Source organism: Pestalotiopsis fici (genome assembly GCF_000516985.1).
Source record: "Pestalotiopsis fici W106-1 unplaced genomic scaffold PFICI_Scf_9, whole genome shotgun sequence".
Classification (NCBI taxonomy): Eukaryota; Fungi; Ascomycota; class Sordariomycetes; order Amphisphaeriales; family Sporocadaceae; genus Pestalotiopsis; species Pestalotiopsis fici.
The window spans coordinates 2,259,932-2,275,359 of NW_006917099.1; the positions used below are offsets into that span (position 1 = coordinate 2,259,932).

Below are 15,428 nucleotides of genomic sequence, written 5' to 3' on the forward strand. Positions count from 1 at the left end.
TTGACTTGATATGTTGTCCCTGTCTTTCTATTGGGGTATCAGTACTTATAAACTTGGTATGCTCATTGCTTTCAGGATTTGTGATTGGAATCGCAGCTTGTCCATTACAGATTGAGAATAAATACCTGTCTGTCACTTTCAAAGACACTGCCATGCTCATTAGGCAGTACTTCATACAGAGCAATCTCACAATTCTTTATATACCTTGGAGTATGTTGCTTACAAGTATAGAGGCATGTCTATCAGCGGAGACTTGTTCAAGATGTATGGGCAAGCCAAGGATATATTTCTAGAAACAAAACTTATCCAAGACCGTTTTGCTAGTTGATGACATCCTTCAAGGTTGAATGCCACTAGTATAGGAACTCGATATAATCCATGGTCTAGAAGCTGTTTCCATTTAATGTCATCTGGATGAGTATTATAAATTGACTTTTGCGCTACTGCTTGAAGATGAAGATCATGACAAGTGCCAGACGATACTGAGGATTTGACACTAAACTCCGTCGTAGCTCCGGCGGAATTCAACTACTCCGCCACGAAATCCGTCTTGATTCGGAATTCAGATATTAGCAAGCAAAATCCGCCAAGCTGGCCCTCCCTTCCCTTGGGTATTGCTTTGATCTTCCAATTCCCATTCCCGCAAGATTACACATGGCCTTTCAGTGGTTCGATCGATCAAATCCGAACTATTGGCATACATCGTCACTTTACAAATTGTCGGGATTGAGGGTTGGTCGCCACCCGCTCGGCTTTGAACCCCTAACTTACTCCATGTAACCACCACCACTTACCCTGTTCGGGATTTCGTCAGAGCAGCATGGAGCATAGCAAAAGCTCCACATCCGCACCTTATGGTCATGCTTGTACTGGTTGCTCAAAGGCCAAGACTCGATGCATTCCACGTGCAGTAGGAAGCTGTGAAAGGTATGTCAGAGGCTTCTTTATATCGATATAATGATCCAAGTTTGGTCACGATAAGCGTACGTGGAGGCTATCAGGCCACCATGTATTCACTTGGACACGAGATCCAAAGTATAATGCGAATGGCCCCAATTTTGTAGTTCAGAGAATCCAAATACGCACCCGAAATGTTTACTACAGTAGACCACACCAAATCAGAAATATTTCCCTGATAAACTTGTCCAAAACGCCTTGCAACTTACACAATATAGATGTCATCGCCTTCAGAAAGAATGTACACCATCTGTCGCTGTCCGGAAACGGCAGGCTCCCAAGGCGACGCCGTCTTCCTCCTCCTCCAAAAGAGCAAGGCTTGAAGACAGACTGGAAGATCTAGTCGCGTTGCTCCAGTCACACAATGCTCAAAAGGTCCAAGAGGCTGCTCCAGCAGAAGCAGCCTCCGAAACGGATGGCCGACATCCATGGATACCCAGAAACTGGAGCAAAGACGTGCCACGAAAGCCAGAAGCCGTACCGAGAGCGTATGGTGATACAACATCTCATCCCGTTGCCAGCACCAGCAATCCAAACTGGCAAGAGATGGCGGTGACGCCAGCAACCACGGTCAATTCGGCATGTGATCCATTGACACCTTCATCTCGGATGGCTGAGCTTTCTCCGACCATGGCAGAGGCCATGTTGCATCAATTTCGAACGGTTTTCATGAAGAATAACCCGTTTCTGTACATTCCTCCTTCGGCCACGGCTCAGGAAGTACAGCATGAACGTCCGTTTCTCTGGTTGGTAATCAGGGCGCTGTGTACAAAATCTTCGACAGAGCAACACGAACTTGGAAAACTAGCCCGGGAAGTTTTATCAAATCAAATAATGGTATGTTTCTTGGAATTTTAAACGTCTTTTCTGTTGCAGAATGACAGAAGAGCTTTGTTTTTGGGCCACAAAAAGAAAAGCAGCCGTACTGATATCGGACAGGTCGAGTGTGAGAGAAGCATTGATCTTCTCTTGGGTATATTGGCGTACATGGGATGGTATGAGATATTGAATGCTTCCCACTGAAATAACATAAAAACTTACACTAATCACTGGATGATAGGACTGTCCACTGGTTGGTCGGGAGGCCCTTCATGTGTGCATTTTGCGGCATGGCTTCGGCATTGGTGTCGGACCTCCGTCTTGACAGAAAATCGCGAGAGGACGTGCTCTCGAATCCGAATCTGAGCTGTTTCAAGCAATACCCCTTTCCCCGGCCTGGCCAAGCCGCCAGTAGCAAGGTTCGCACGAATGAGGAGAGGCGTGCAGTCCTAGGCTGCTACTTTACTACGACCCTGTAAGCGCCCTTGATATCGAGGCATGTGGAGAGAGTCCAAATCAACTCACCTTTCTTCTAGTGGATCGACGTATATGAAATATGAGGCTGTCCGATGGAAGCCACACATGGAGAAATACATGGATCATCTGTGGGAGGTGTCAGAGGCAGCCAATGACAGAATACTGGTTACTCTCATCCGTATATCCGCCATTGCAGATGAAAGCACCCAACTCACAACCAGGTCCGAGGATTCGGAAGCCACTGCAACAATGTTCCACATTAAAGCACTGCTGGCATCATTACAGCAGGTCAAGAGCACAGTAACAACAGATATCTTGCAAAATCGTGAGTAGAGCGCCGGCCGCCAATGCCGATTTCACAGTAAACTAAATATTTGCAGCTCTCGTCAAGCTCCACATACACAGCACCGAAATAGTCATTTACGAACCAGCCATTTTCCAGCAAACGTCGACGCAACCGTTCAAGCCATTAGACTTTAAGCGGCGAGAATACTTGCACGCATGTATAGATTCATGCAAGAACTTTTTGGACTGCTTCATGGCTCTGGACGCGGCCGAATACATTGGTCTACCATTTTGGGGTTTGGTAAGTATCAGTGAAACATATTGTTAATCGAAACGAGAGTGATATTCGCCATCTAGCTCCCTCATCATATTACTAACATTGCGATGAAATAGATTGAATTCGCGCACTGTACGCAAGCCCTGTACCGTCTCGCCCTGCTCGACGATCCAGGCTGGGACCGTGCTGCCGCCAGACAAACGGCCGACGTGATATACTATCTTGAAGAGACGGCCAAGCTCTTTGACAGGATGCACATTGTGGCCAGAGCCGGCATGGACGCTTCCGAGGATGACATCTTCACAAAGGCTGCAATGTCCCTAAGGTCGACGATTCCTGCGTGGGCTGCTACTCTGGAACAAGTAGGCGCCGTCACGGCAACGCATAACAACAGCAATCTTACTGCGTCTACCATGGGGACAAATCCAGAGGCTGTTGATCCCATGTTGATGGATTTCACAGACGACTTGTGGCTTGCAGACATGTTTACCTCGTGGGGAGGTGCACCGGGACTGTAGAATGGGCATTGTGGGTACATGGTATAGAAATGGCTTTGCAAGTAGGGCGTTCAGAGATAGATTTGCATCATGATTTATTTTACTTACATAACATTGCTATGGAAATATGGACATGGATAATCATTTGACAAGGACATGCACATTCAGTTCCCACCTGAGCCAATGTGTGGAGGGGAAGATGTGATCCAAGGGGCAGTGAAAATGTCTGAGCTGATCCTACAATCTACCAAAGAGAGGTGCTAAAGAGCCATCTAGTATACCCCGAGCAGGTGATCTGCCATGGGTACTGACTACGTCAGTGCAACATTACATAGTAATACTCGAAAAAGGAAAATTGTCTGTAGATGGTGCTCCATTGTGACCATGCAATGTTTGGATCACCCACCCCTCCGGAGACCGACTCGACTCGTCTAAGCTCCCAAAATAGGTATGGAGTCTTTGCCATCCAATTCCACTGAGCCATGGGATGGTGGTGCCTTGGGGCCGTGCCGAAGGATTCAAAGTGGAACTTGCGGAATTCGGATTCTTCTCCGGCGTAAGCACCGTCAAGGACGTAGGGAGGATTGAAGAAGAGGTGGCTGCCCGGGGCCGGGTCGTACACGATTGATTGATTGTCTCAGTCTTCTTTTACGAACAACAACAAAAGTGTACAGAGCGGGGGTCTCGAGGAGAGACAGACGAGACTCTTTCTCTCTATTTCCTTTCCCATGTTTTGAGGGGTCAAGGATAAAATCTTGAATTGATTACTACACACACATACACATACAAACACCAACAGATAAATCATGGACAACCGCTCAATCATGGACAACGACTCGACCCTGACAAGGGTCCAGAGCCTCGAATCTGCCACCACCGTGGCGCCGCCCACAACGGCCAGGACGCAAGACGATGAAACGGATACACAGTCGCATGCTCCATCCCACGAAAAGGACGTGGTAAAAAAGAAAAAAGAACAACCAGACGAGCCGACCAATAACGAGTCCGCAGGAGACGAAAACAAGGAGTATGTTACCGGGGTCAAATTGCTCGTCGTCATGTGCAGTGTAGCACTTACTTGCTTTGTCATGGGACTCGATACGAGTATTATTTCCACCGTGAGTATCGAGAGGGCTGACTACGGTCAAGAATCTGGGAGCTGACAAGCACAGGCCATTCCCTACATTACGAGCGAATTCAAGTCTCTCTCAGATATTGGATGGTATACAGCAGCATATCAATTAGCTAGGTAACATTATCCCTTGATCTATGACACCACGATTGAAATTTATTAATCTTTCTTCTAGTGCATCGTTACAACCCTTGACGGGAAAATTCTACACCTTTTTCAAAGCAAAAGTGCGTCGCAATCATCTTGTCTACAGACATCTATGTGAGACTAATCTTCTTGTAGTGGACATATCTCATCTTCCTGTTCTTATTCGAAGTCGGGTCTCTCATATGCGGTCTGGCCAATTCGTCTTCCATGTTTATAGGCGGTCGAGCCATTGCCGGTCTCGGTAGCTCGGGCCTCATGAACGGTGGCCTGACCATTGTCGCAGGCGCCGTCCCTCTTGAGAAGCGGGCCTGTAAGCAAACTCTAACTTGTTCACGATGATATTTAGAGGAAGACGACTGACATCCGGTAACAGTCTATACTGGATTGCTCCTAGGCGTCGGCCAAATGGGCATCATTTGCGGGCCCTTGATTGGAGGCGCTTTTACAGAATATGTCACTTGGCGATGGTGTCAGTAGAGAAAATTTCCTCTCGCTTCAGAATGAAAAGGCTCACACTTTATATAGGCTTCTACATAAATCTTCCCATTGGAGGTGCCCTTGGTCTCATCCTGGTATTCTTGAGCATACCTGATCTCACAGTCAAACCACCCTTTACCCTGGCCTTGGTCCGCAAGACGATCCCCGAGCTCGACCTGATTGGCTTCAGTCTCTTTGCACCCGCATCCATCATGTTTCTCCTGGCACTGCAGTGGGGAGGTAATAATTACCCATGGAATAGTTCGGTGGTCATTGGCCTATTTGTCGGCGCCGGTGTGACTGCCGTCATCTTTGCATTCTGGGAGCGCCGCGCGGGCGACCGCGCCATGATTCCCGGAGCCGTAGTCAAGCAACGCGTCGTTTGGACCAGCACCATCAACGGCATGGCCTTGATGGGCATCATTCTGACCGCGGCACAGTACATGCCCCTGTATTTCCAGGGTGTGAGGGGAGAGGGACCGGCCATGAGCGGTGTCGACATGCTGCCCAGCATTCTAGGTCAGCTTTTCGCTGTTCTAATCTCTGGAGCGCTTGTGCAGCGGGTAGGATACTATCTTCCATTCTCGGTGGCAAGCGGCAGCATCAGTGCTATTGGAAATGGTCTCGTGTCGACTTATAGACCATGGACGGCTACGGCGTACTGGGCAGGTACCCAGGTTCTCTTAGGATTTGGTAGGGGATTCGGTATGCAAATGGTAAGTTTTTCATCCTGCTCAGCCCTCGTGTTGGGTCCTAACTCGATTTTACTAACATCCATGGCGTGCTAGAGCTTGATAGCAGTGCAAAACGTGCTCACTGCTCACCAGATCCCCGTTGGCGTGGCCTTTTTGATATTTTGTCAAAACTTCTCGGGCGCCGTCTTGGTTGTTGTGGGATCAGTCATCTTCACAAACGAACTGGTATCCGAGCTCGCAACTTATGCACCCTCTGTCTCGTCCGTAGCGGCTCTGGCTGCGGGTGCCAGTGCTGACGCCGTGCGTGCACTTGTCCCGGCTGGAAGCGACGAGCTCGACGGTGTGCTTCTGGCATACTCGCTGGCCATTAGCAAGGTGTTTTATCTGCTCGTTGCGTGCTCCTTGGTCGGCTTGATATCATCGTTTGGTATGGGCTGGATCAACATTAAGAAGAAGGAAACAAAGGCTACAGACCAGGCCGAAGAGGCATAAGCTTGGCACGAATTTGGAATTCCATATGAACATCTAGACTGGGAATAGAATCATGGTCATCTCCTCAATATGGCACTACATGTTCACTTATCTTGAATGGTAACATGACCATTTATTTATTATCTTATGGTAATCGGCGATTCGCAAGATCGAGCGAGTGGTGGCCTCTATTTAGATTAAAAAAAAGAATGAGGGGATGAGGATTCAGGTGGTTTCATGACACTCGGTGGCTCGATTGTACTCGTGTCGAACGTTGTCCAATTCCAACATAGCCGTTTCTTCCTCCTCGAGACATCTTCAATGACGTATCAACGCAATCCCAACACTTACATAATGTCGAAAATCTCATGTGGCGGATTGTTCTCGAGATACTCGCCCTGCATGATTCCGTCGACATAGGCGTCTCCTAGAAATCTAAAGCCCTCACTCGTATCACGGCCGTTCCGGGGTCGTAGAATAATGGGAGAGTCTACGCCCCATACAAGCGTCACATGATCGCCGGGTTTGATGGCCACATGGCCGAGTCCCAGCATGTCTTTGGCTGTCTTGAAGAGTGTCCTTTCACGACAAATCGTTCCAATAACCATCGGCCATTCCCTCATGATATACGCCAGCCTCGTTTTGAGAGACTTGGATTGCGGTTCATCCTTCCTAAAGTAATAGATCCCCTCAGAGACATATTGGGCCACCTCTGGGGTAAGGTCATCAGCATCAATCGATTCGTGGCGAAAGACCTTGCGAATAAACTCGGAGATGGCATCGCCGCCAGGTGGATCCATTTGCCAAGAAGTCCTCTCTCGATCATGTCTTCGACTCGTCATAACAGTGCGCCAAATGTAGTCCTCCCCTGGACCAGAATCTGGACCTAATTTAGTGAATTTGATAATGGATTCAAACCAACCTTTGACATCCGGTAGATACGATGGCGAATAATCGTCTGCTCGGATCCATGTTGGCGGTTCCATTACCTCCGTGATCACGTCAACATAGCATCCAGAGCGGCGCAAGATGGGTGATTGAAGGTCAGAATCATCTTGGGGTACACGAACACCACGGGTAGCTCGAAATTCTCGATAGTGGTTGATAGGGTACACCAGTAATCCTCCCTGGCCGATTTGTGTCCAGTCGGGTACCCAGGAGGGTAAATTATCCTCGTCCGCCCTCGGAACGCACTCATCCAAGTCAAAAGATGGACCCTGTCCGTCATCCACGAAAGCTCGGGTAAGGCTGGTAAAGACGTCGGCAATTGTGCAGCTATAGTCAACTTTCAAGCCAAGGTGGGTGCCATCAGAAACGATTCCAAGCAGAGCGAATACAAGATCTCGGGGATCAGATGCAGAGTACCACGGCCGATAAGGCGCTACACCCTTCTGTACTAGTATATCGACCAAGTGAACCGGTTTGTTGCCATATTGACGGCGTATGGTCAGTGGTAAGACCTCGAATTCCGTTCCGCTGATGTTCCACGCAAAATATTGAAACTTCGCCCAAATTTCTTCAGAATCCTGGCGCCAGGATCGTGAGACCGTTCTTAAGCAATGACGTATGGCGTATACGATTGCATCCAAAAGATACATAGATATGCTCTGGTTGCCACAAACGAGGATAGGGTTTCTCGCCAACGTCACTTCTTGGATGATCCAAATACGATGCCAATACTCCTTTCGAAGAAGCTCCGCTATGCCGGCACAGACAGCCTCTCCCGGGATTGTTGATGTATACAACCGTTCATCATGAATCAATTCATACATGAGTTGCAGAAGATCAGAATCTCGTATCCCGTCTTGTTTGATGTCCTGTGTTGGCGACTGCAACCGTGCCGTGACCAAGTCGTGAAAATCTCCTACTTGTTGTTCAGATAGCCATGATGGGCTTGCAAGTATGCCAGAAGCAACAGCCCGCGGGCCTACACTGGCAATGAACTCCATGGCTCGGTCAGTGTTTTCAGAACTGGAGCCAAGCAACATGAAGACGGGGTCGGCGCGTTTATAAATATCGTGCATCTGAGCAACTTGCCATGTCCGCTCGTTCTGATTAGATTGATCGATGCAAATGGCATCAGCCCAGAGCCAAGGAGGGTCATTGTGGTCGGCGATCTGCGAGATACTCTTTAATCCCGTGTAAAGATTCCGAGTAATGAAAAAGGGAGAACCGTCGATGTCAATGTCCACTCATCCTGTCTGGGTGTCTCCCCATACATACGATAGAGCTGCATATCGGACAGTTTCATCTTCTAAAGATGCCGGTCGGATCTCGAGAGCGATCCGCTGTTCTTTGTTTTCAATGTTGTTTTCATTGTCTTTGATGAATCTGGCCAGTCGTATTTCTGCCTTCTCGCGGTTGATTGGTTTGTGAATATACATTTTATAGGCGACCTAGCACCAGACAGATGCTCTAGTCGAGGCAATAAAGGTGTCTAATGGTCTGGAGACGATAAAGAGGAGACGAAAGAACCACACGTGTCAGAGCGTTGGTCATACGCCTATTGATATTCTACTGGATACTATGGAGAAATTGCATCTCTGCAGACCTCTGAAAAATATACCGCTTACATTGCCAAAAAGAGGCGCCAGGTCAGCTGGGGTACGGCACGGATAAGGAAGCCCAGGTCGCCAGATTCATCTAATCACGTGAACTAATTTGTATTTCCTGCAGCTCGTGTGGTGACACGCACCTATAGGACGCGTCCATGTAAGTGACCCCGCGCCGCCCTGAAAGTAGAGGTAAGGGGTTGGGGGTTCCCATGAGGCTGAGCAGAGCCTGATGTCAAGTCGAGAATTTTTCTTTCGCGTCTTTTTCTCCTTCTTGCCACTACAATGACATTTGTCGACAATGAATATCGGTCTGCAAGAAGTGTACTTGCCTCCAGAGGGAGTTGAGGCGGTTGCCAAGTAAGTGTCCCGACTATATGTGCTGAGCCATGCAATCTGACGAATTCGAGCATCTGTTTTGTCCACGGTCTCTTTGGAGGGCCGTGGAAGTCCTTCTCCGCAAAGAGACCCCGTTCTGATGCACAATCGCCGGCACAGGCCCCCGATGGCTCATCCACAAATCAAGGCCCTGGGGATGCAAAGGCTGCCCAGCAAGTCTTTTGGCCTCGCGATCTCTTACCTCGGTCCATCAATAATGTGCGCATATTCACCTTTGGGTACGATGCGGATATTGGAAGGATCATGGGGGCGGCTGGTCTGAACAGTCTGTATCAACATGCCCGAAACCTGCTGAATGCAACCTCGGATTTACTCGAACAGACTCCAGAGGTATGTTTTATATGTATTAGTCTTGCAGAGAATCAAGCTAATCATTTAGCCGCTTCCAATAATCTTTGTTGCCCATAGTCTAGGAGGTCTTGTCGTCAAGCAGGTAATATTCCAGCAGATTCCCGTGGTTAGAACCATGTTAACATTTGCAGGCTCTTAATCAATCTGCCACTAGTACTGATGCGAGGAAAAATCGAACCCTGGGATATACTCGTGGCATCATATTTCTGGGAACGCCCCATCATGGATCAAGTGCTGCAATGTATGGTCGCACGGCATTCCGCCTCAGCAAGAAAATCGCCTTCCAGAGTGCGAATATCAAACTGTTAACGGCCCTTGAGAGAAACTCTGAACCACTTGACCAGCTGTCGACGGAATTTTGCGAAACCTTGGAAAAGACCAACGTGTTGCGAATGTGGTCCTTTTGCGAGGAAAAACAGGTCCGATTTGGCGTCGTCGGCATGCAGATTGTACCAGCAGACTCTGCCAGGATTAGACACATCAAAGAAGATTGGGGCAGCATCTCAGGAGATCATAGGCAGATTGCCAAATATTCTAGCACTCAAGATGATGGTTTCGTAAAGGTCAACAATGTCTTGAAGGGTTGGGTCAGGGACATAGAACGCGATCCCCAAAGTCAGTCAGTGAGATCTCCCGAGCATGGACCAGAATAATTAATCAAGTTGTTTCGCAGACAATTTCTCGGAATCAGAAGAATACAAAGGTGTGTGTACCAATGAATAGCTTTAAGATTGTCGACTAAGTATATCAATAGAGTGCCTGAAAACCCTTGATGATGCAGATGCACGACTCCGAGTCCAAGGGGTTCACCAGGTGTCCCAGACAAACTCGAGTAGCTTCGAGTGGCTATTCACGGAACAGGTACCTTTTACCAAATGGCTACAAGATGATACCAATCAATTCAGCCCGGTTTTCTGGATTACAGGCCGACCAGGCTCAGGGAAATCCACGCTGATGCGATTTGCACTCGAAGATAGGCGCACCGTTGAGCTTTTGCCAGAGTCCACTGGGAGCCCATTGGCATATTTTTTCCATCTTCGTGGAAAGTCGACGACACAGAAGAGTCTCAAGGGGATGCTGAAGGAGCTCCTATATCAACTACTTCACCAGTTCCCTCACTTCTATGCACAAATTGGCCCAATCTACAAACGAAGGGTGAGAATGTTGGTCCCTCGCGAATGGGACTTGGACAGCCTGGCTGAGGGTTTCTTGCAAATACCAAACCTCGTCTCGAGATCCAAGACAACCCGAGATCGAGTGTTTCTCTTTATCGATGCTCTGGACGAGAATGAAAATCAGCATGAAAATGAAACCATGATGTCGCTCATCAAGCGACTATCTGCCGAGTATGAGTCGACGGCGAAGAATTCACAATCACCGCTATTGAAGATATGCCTGGCCAGCAGGTCATGGACGCTGTTTCAAAGAGAATTGGGGGAGAATCAACGAATACCGTCACTTGCCATACACGAATTCACAACGAATGACATCCGATCGTATGCTTCTGCCCTTCTAGATGAGCCATTGCAAAGTTTGAGACTTCCAGTCGCACATCAAAGCGAGTCCCTGCTGGTGAGCGAGATCACAGGAAGAGCTAATGGGGTGTTCGTCTGGGTCAGAGTGGTGGTGGACAACTTACGTCGCCACATCATCGATGGAACCTCAATCGAAGTACTCAGGACAAAGGTCCTGGAGTACCCCCAGGAACTCAAAGATATGTACGAGTATACTGTCACACGAATCCCAGAAGACTACTGGAAAGAACTCGAGGTGGCCTTGAAAGTTCTGTATAGTAGTCAGAAGGCACTTACACTCTCTGAGTTGTACGTGATTACACAAATATGCATCGACCAACACCCTCCATGGGATTTTGAAGCTTCGCAGCGGACATTGGCGTGGCTAGCCAGTCGCTCTGGAGGACTGATAGAGGAGATCACCATCTCTCCCACACCAGGCTACAGTCTTGATCAACAGCAACCTGGCACAATCTCTTCGGTACAATTCATCCATCAAACAGTCCAGGATTTTGTTCGAGCCGGTATAAGAGGACTGCCAGAACCTACATACGGAGGGCCTCGATTATTGATCCCATCTGGTCATTACTTGATAACTTTCGCCTGTCTCGAGAACAGGACACCACATACTTGTCTGTCTGAAGTTGCGAAAGACGTCTTCTCGTACTTTCGAGAATGCGAGCGTGATTGGGATACTCGGGGTCGCTTGAATGATAGCTATATCGGCCGTTGGACGTCGACTTACTTGATTGAGAGCCTTTTTGATGGTTTTGATATCAATCGGCCGCATGAAGTACTATACTTCTTCATGAATGAACCAGACAGGAGAAAGATGGTCAAAATTATTGCCGGACTTCAGGGTGAAGATCTTTCTGTCGATGAATATTTTGACAACTCCACCTCACACGGAGAAAGACAAGCCACTGTTGCTCCATCGCCAGAGTCGATGCGCAAGACACTGATTGAAGCGGTCAGTACGGTGCACCAAGGCCAATCCGCTACTTCAAGACAACCTGCTATTCAAGAATCAGCAAACTTGAATATAATACCAGTCAGAAAACGTCTGCAAAAGGCGATACGAGCTGTTATGGCTTTGAATCGTTGCAGCAAAAGTCTCTTCTCGGATGTGATGCTGTTCTGTCAGAACCTATATTACCCAAGATTTCGGGATAGGGACGTCAATTCGGAGAGGCTAGTCACCATGGCAGCTTTAGGTCAGCGTCTTGCTAAGGATCGAACCGACCGACCACGCATGTTAAAAAAATACATCGCGTATACCACCCATATGGACTTTACAGGACCGCAATCAAGTGGATGGAGGCCAACCCCAATGGCCCTTGATGTCGGGCCTGCTCCTGAAGTCTTCTGGGAGCAAATGGACCTTCCAATTGTCAGGGTCGCAACGGCGATTCCTTCTTCAGATATCACGGATGCGATGCTGCGACACATGACGGAGCTTCTACTCGAACACCCTTCTCAACTCTTCGGAAACCTGGATTCTATCGTCCAGATACCATTCATGGCTACGGACCGATTGTCTGTTTTTGAATATTGTGCAATTTTTAAAAGACAAGACACTGGAAAGTGGCTACAATTAATATTGCGTCACGCACCGTCGTTGTACCTTAGGTATCCAAATATTCTCCGACGTGTACTATTTCTCAAAATGGGTCTGACTCATGAGGATGAAGAGCCAGACATGAAACAGGGTCTTGTGTTTCCCGGATTATTAGCAGCAGCATCGAGTGGATTGAGCCTTCGTCATCTTTATCAGGGCCTCTATGACCCTGCACTTTCTTTCCGTCGGGCAGTATTGTAGCTCGTGAAGAGAGACAGACTTGCCGTGAACCAGAATAGGCTATCTTGTTAGAACAAGGGAAGCAAGTGACGCATGGAGGGAAAAACGTAGAAGCGACACGGGTATTTACTGTTTTACATCTTTGAAGTAAACTGCAATTATTTTGAGGGGCACTGTCATACCCAAGAATCAGCATAATCATATCGAGAATTACCATTCATCAAACATGGACCAACCACAACGTCAAAAATTCATTCCTTTGCTTTGGCATGATCCATCTCATCTGTTCAGAATGGATCATTTCGATGAAGAAAAGTGGCATTCATCGGATATTGATCGAGAACGATGCAATTTACATTTCAGAGTACCTGAAACGCGAAACGCACTTTACTTTTTCTCCGTCCCTCGATCATACAGATCTGACTTTCAATACACAAATACACGACCATGTCAATTAGGCAGATCTTGGCATCTATTTATTGTCTATTCATGAAAGTAAGCACTATACTATTGTAGAGCCACTTTAGCAAATGTATTCCATCTAAGGCTTGCAACGACCCATGAAGCGAGGGTACAAGCAAGTTGTCCGGACAGTGTGCTGGTTGGCTATCCAGGCAAGGAAACGCTCGAGTCCGAGACCGTATCCACCGTGAGGAGAAGTTCCATACCTAGAGGATATTGGTTAGTTGGCTATAAAGATAATTCACTGGGATTAAAAGAACTCACTTTCTCTGGTCAGTGTACCAGTAATAGTCCTTGGAGTCAATGCCCTGCTTCTTGTATGCCTCGAGCAGCTCATCGTAGCCCTCCATTCTCATGGATCCACCAACGATCTCACCAACACCGGGCATCAAGCAGTCCACACTCTCAGTCACCCGCAGGTCGGCGGGGTCCTTCTTCATGTAAAAGGCCTTGATCTCGACGGGGAAGTGGGTAAGGAAGATGGGTCGGTTGATGGCGTCAGTCATCTTGCGCTCGGCGGCCTCTGCAATATCGTCACCAAAGACGTGGGGGTTGCCCTCCTCGTTGGGAATGGGAGGATCCTGGGCGTTGAGCCAGTCAATGGCGTCAGTGTACTTCATGCGCATGAAGGGGCGCGAAGGCTTCTGGAAAGTAGGGTTGAGCTCCTTGAGGTAACCGGCAATGGTGGGGTTGTCGAGCACTATATCAATGACGCGGCAAATGACCTCCTCCAAGTGGTCAAGGAGGTCGGTAAACTCTATGTAGTCCAGCTCAGCCTCGACGTGGGTGTACTCGGACAAGTGGCGACGAGTCAATGACTTCTCGGCACGGAAAGACTTTTCGATACAGTAGACGTCTCCCAGACTGGGCAGCACAGTCTCGAGGTAGAGCTGAGACGACTGAGTGAGGTAGGCAGTCTCGTCGTAGTAAGGGGCGCTGAAAAGAGTAGCACCACCCTCGACCTGAGTCTGGACAAGAGCAGGAGGCGAGACCTTGGTCAGCTCGAGGTCGTCGTAGACCTTTTGGAAAGCACGCTCGACGGCAGCTCTGATCTTCATGAGAGAAGAAGCATTGTCTCCACGCAGCACGAGGTGGCGCTGATCCAGCATTTGCGGGTCCCACTGGTTCTGCTGCGACGACACCCGGTTGGTAATGGCATCTTGGTCGCTGGGCGAAGCACCCAAAACCTCGTAGTAGTCGACGAGCAACTCTCTTCCATCGGGGGCGGTGGCTCCCTCGGGCAGCTTGCGCATCTCACCGTACAGAGCCAGGGAAGTACCCTGAGCAAAGGTCAGAGCATCATAGGTCTTGGTCAGGTCGCCGGCCTGGAGAACACACTGCAGGTGGCCGTATCCGTCCACCAGGGTAATAAAGGTAGCCTGCTTCTGCGCTCTCAAACGGTGGATGCGACCGAGCACCTTGACTCTTGTGCCCTTCTTGTCGCCCTCACCCAACTCAATATCCTTGCGGCCAATTTTGATCTTGACAGCCTTAGGCAGAGACGAGTCCTCCTTGAGGACAATCTTCTTGGCCTCCTCGAGGTTGGCCAGACGGGCCTGCTTTTGCTTCTCCTCCTCGGCAGCGGCCTGCGCCTGCTTCTGGAGCTTCTTCTTGTGCGCAGTCACGGCACTGTCGGCCTTTTTGACGGCGCTCTTGGCGGGGTCCTTCCACTGCAGGCGCACAGAGGGGTCCTCACCCTCGGCCACGGGACCAGTCACCGAGGCGCGGATCTGGTATTTCGGTGTGGGCTTGTCAATGTTCTGAATATAGGCGTGGGGGAGAGACTTGTAAGGCTTGGCCTCGGTGCCATCGGCAGTCTCGTCGTCGGCGCCCTATGGTGGATGTGGTGTCAGTGGCGGCCATTGGACCAAAGTACAACGTCAAGTTCTGTAGGGTGGCATTCGTACAGCGTCAGTGTCAATGTAGACGGTTTCACCGCCGACAACGGCGTCCTTGACGCGCTCGGCCAGGTCTTGAACTGCGGCCATGGTCGCGGTGCGATTCTATGCCCAACTGTTTGACTTGAAGTGTGTTGACGAGGTCGAGTAGCCGCCTATTGCTCTGTATGTTTGGTCGGCAATGACACTTTTTTTGTGGTGTTGCGGGGCAAAACAGTAG

The 15,428-nt window shown here is 49.0% G+C and overlaps 5 protein-coding genes across 5 annotated transcripts; 3 read left to right on the top strand and 2 right to left on the bottom strand.

Annotated features, from left to right (window-relative positions):
• Positions 1–820: 820 nt before the first annotated feature.
• Positions 821–3,333, top strand: PFICI_12110 (uncharacterized protein; the record flags this gene model as incomplete). The annotated part of the gene is made up of 7 exons (XM_007840691.1): positions 821–927; positions 1,176–1,794; positions 1,897–1,952; positions 2,018–2,251; positions 2,313–2,578; positions 2,634–2,839; positions 2,932–3,333. The coding sequence occupies 7 exons, from the start codon at positions 821–823 to the stop codon at positions 3,331–3,333; spliced, it is 1,890 nt and encodes a 629-aa protein (XP_007838882.1).
• Positions 3,334–4,118: 785 nt separating this feature from the next.
• On the top strand, positions 4,119–6,255 carry PFICI_12111 (uncharacterized protein; the record flags this gene model as incomplete). The annotated part of the gene is made up of 7 exons (XM_007840692.1): positions 4,119–4,430; positions 4,485–4,561; positions 4,620–4,671; positions 4,727–4,901; positions 4,965–5,060; positions 5,117–5,784; positions 5,857–6,255. The coding sequence occupies 7 exons, from the start codon at positions 4,119–4,121 to the stop codon at positions 6,253–6,255; spliced, it is 1,779 nt and encodes a 592-aa protein (XP_007838883.1).
• A 326-nt stretch (positions 6,256–6,581) lies between these two features.
• On the bottom strand, positions 6,582–8,618 carry PFICI_12112 (uncharacterized protein; the record flags this gene model as incomplete). Its single annotated transcript, XM_007840693.1, has 2 exons — positions 6,582–8,361; positions 8,458–8,618. 2 exons carry the CDS (start codon positions 8,616–8,618, stop codon positions 6,582–6,584), a joined length of 1,941 nt encoding a protein of 646 aa, XP_007838884.1.
• A 469-nt stretch (positions 8,619–9,087) lies between these two features.
• PFICI_12113 (uncharacterized protein) lies at positions 9,088–12,869 on the top strand (the record flags this gene model as incomplete). Its single annotated transcript, XM_007840694.1, has 6 exons — positions 9,088–9,146; positions 9,197–9,515; positions 9,565–9,618; positions 9,668–10,151; positions 10,210–10,239; positions 10,291–12,869. The coding sequence occupies 6 exons, from the start codon at positions 9,088–9,090 to the stop codon at positions 12,867–12,869; spliced, it is 3,525 nt and encodes a 1,174-aa protein (XP_007838885.1).
• Positions 12,870–13,389: 520 nt separating this feature from the next.
• On the bottom strand, positions 13,390–15,298 carry PFICI_12114 (uncharacterized protein; the record flags this gene model as incomplete). Its single annotated transcript, XM_007840695.1, has 3 exons — positions 13,390–13,516; positions 13,575–15,142; positions 15,218–15,298. 3 exons carry the CDS (start codon positions 15,296–15,298, stop codon positions 13,390–13,392), a joined length of 1,776 nt encoding a protein of 591 aa, XP_007838886.1.
• Between the last annotated feature and the right edge of the window lie 130 nt (positions 15,299–15,428).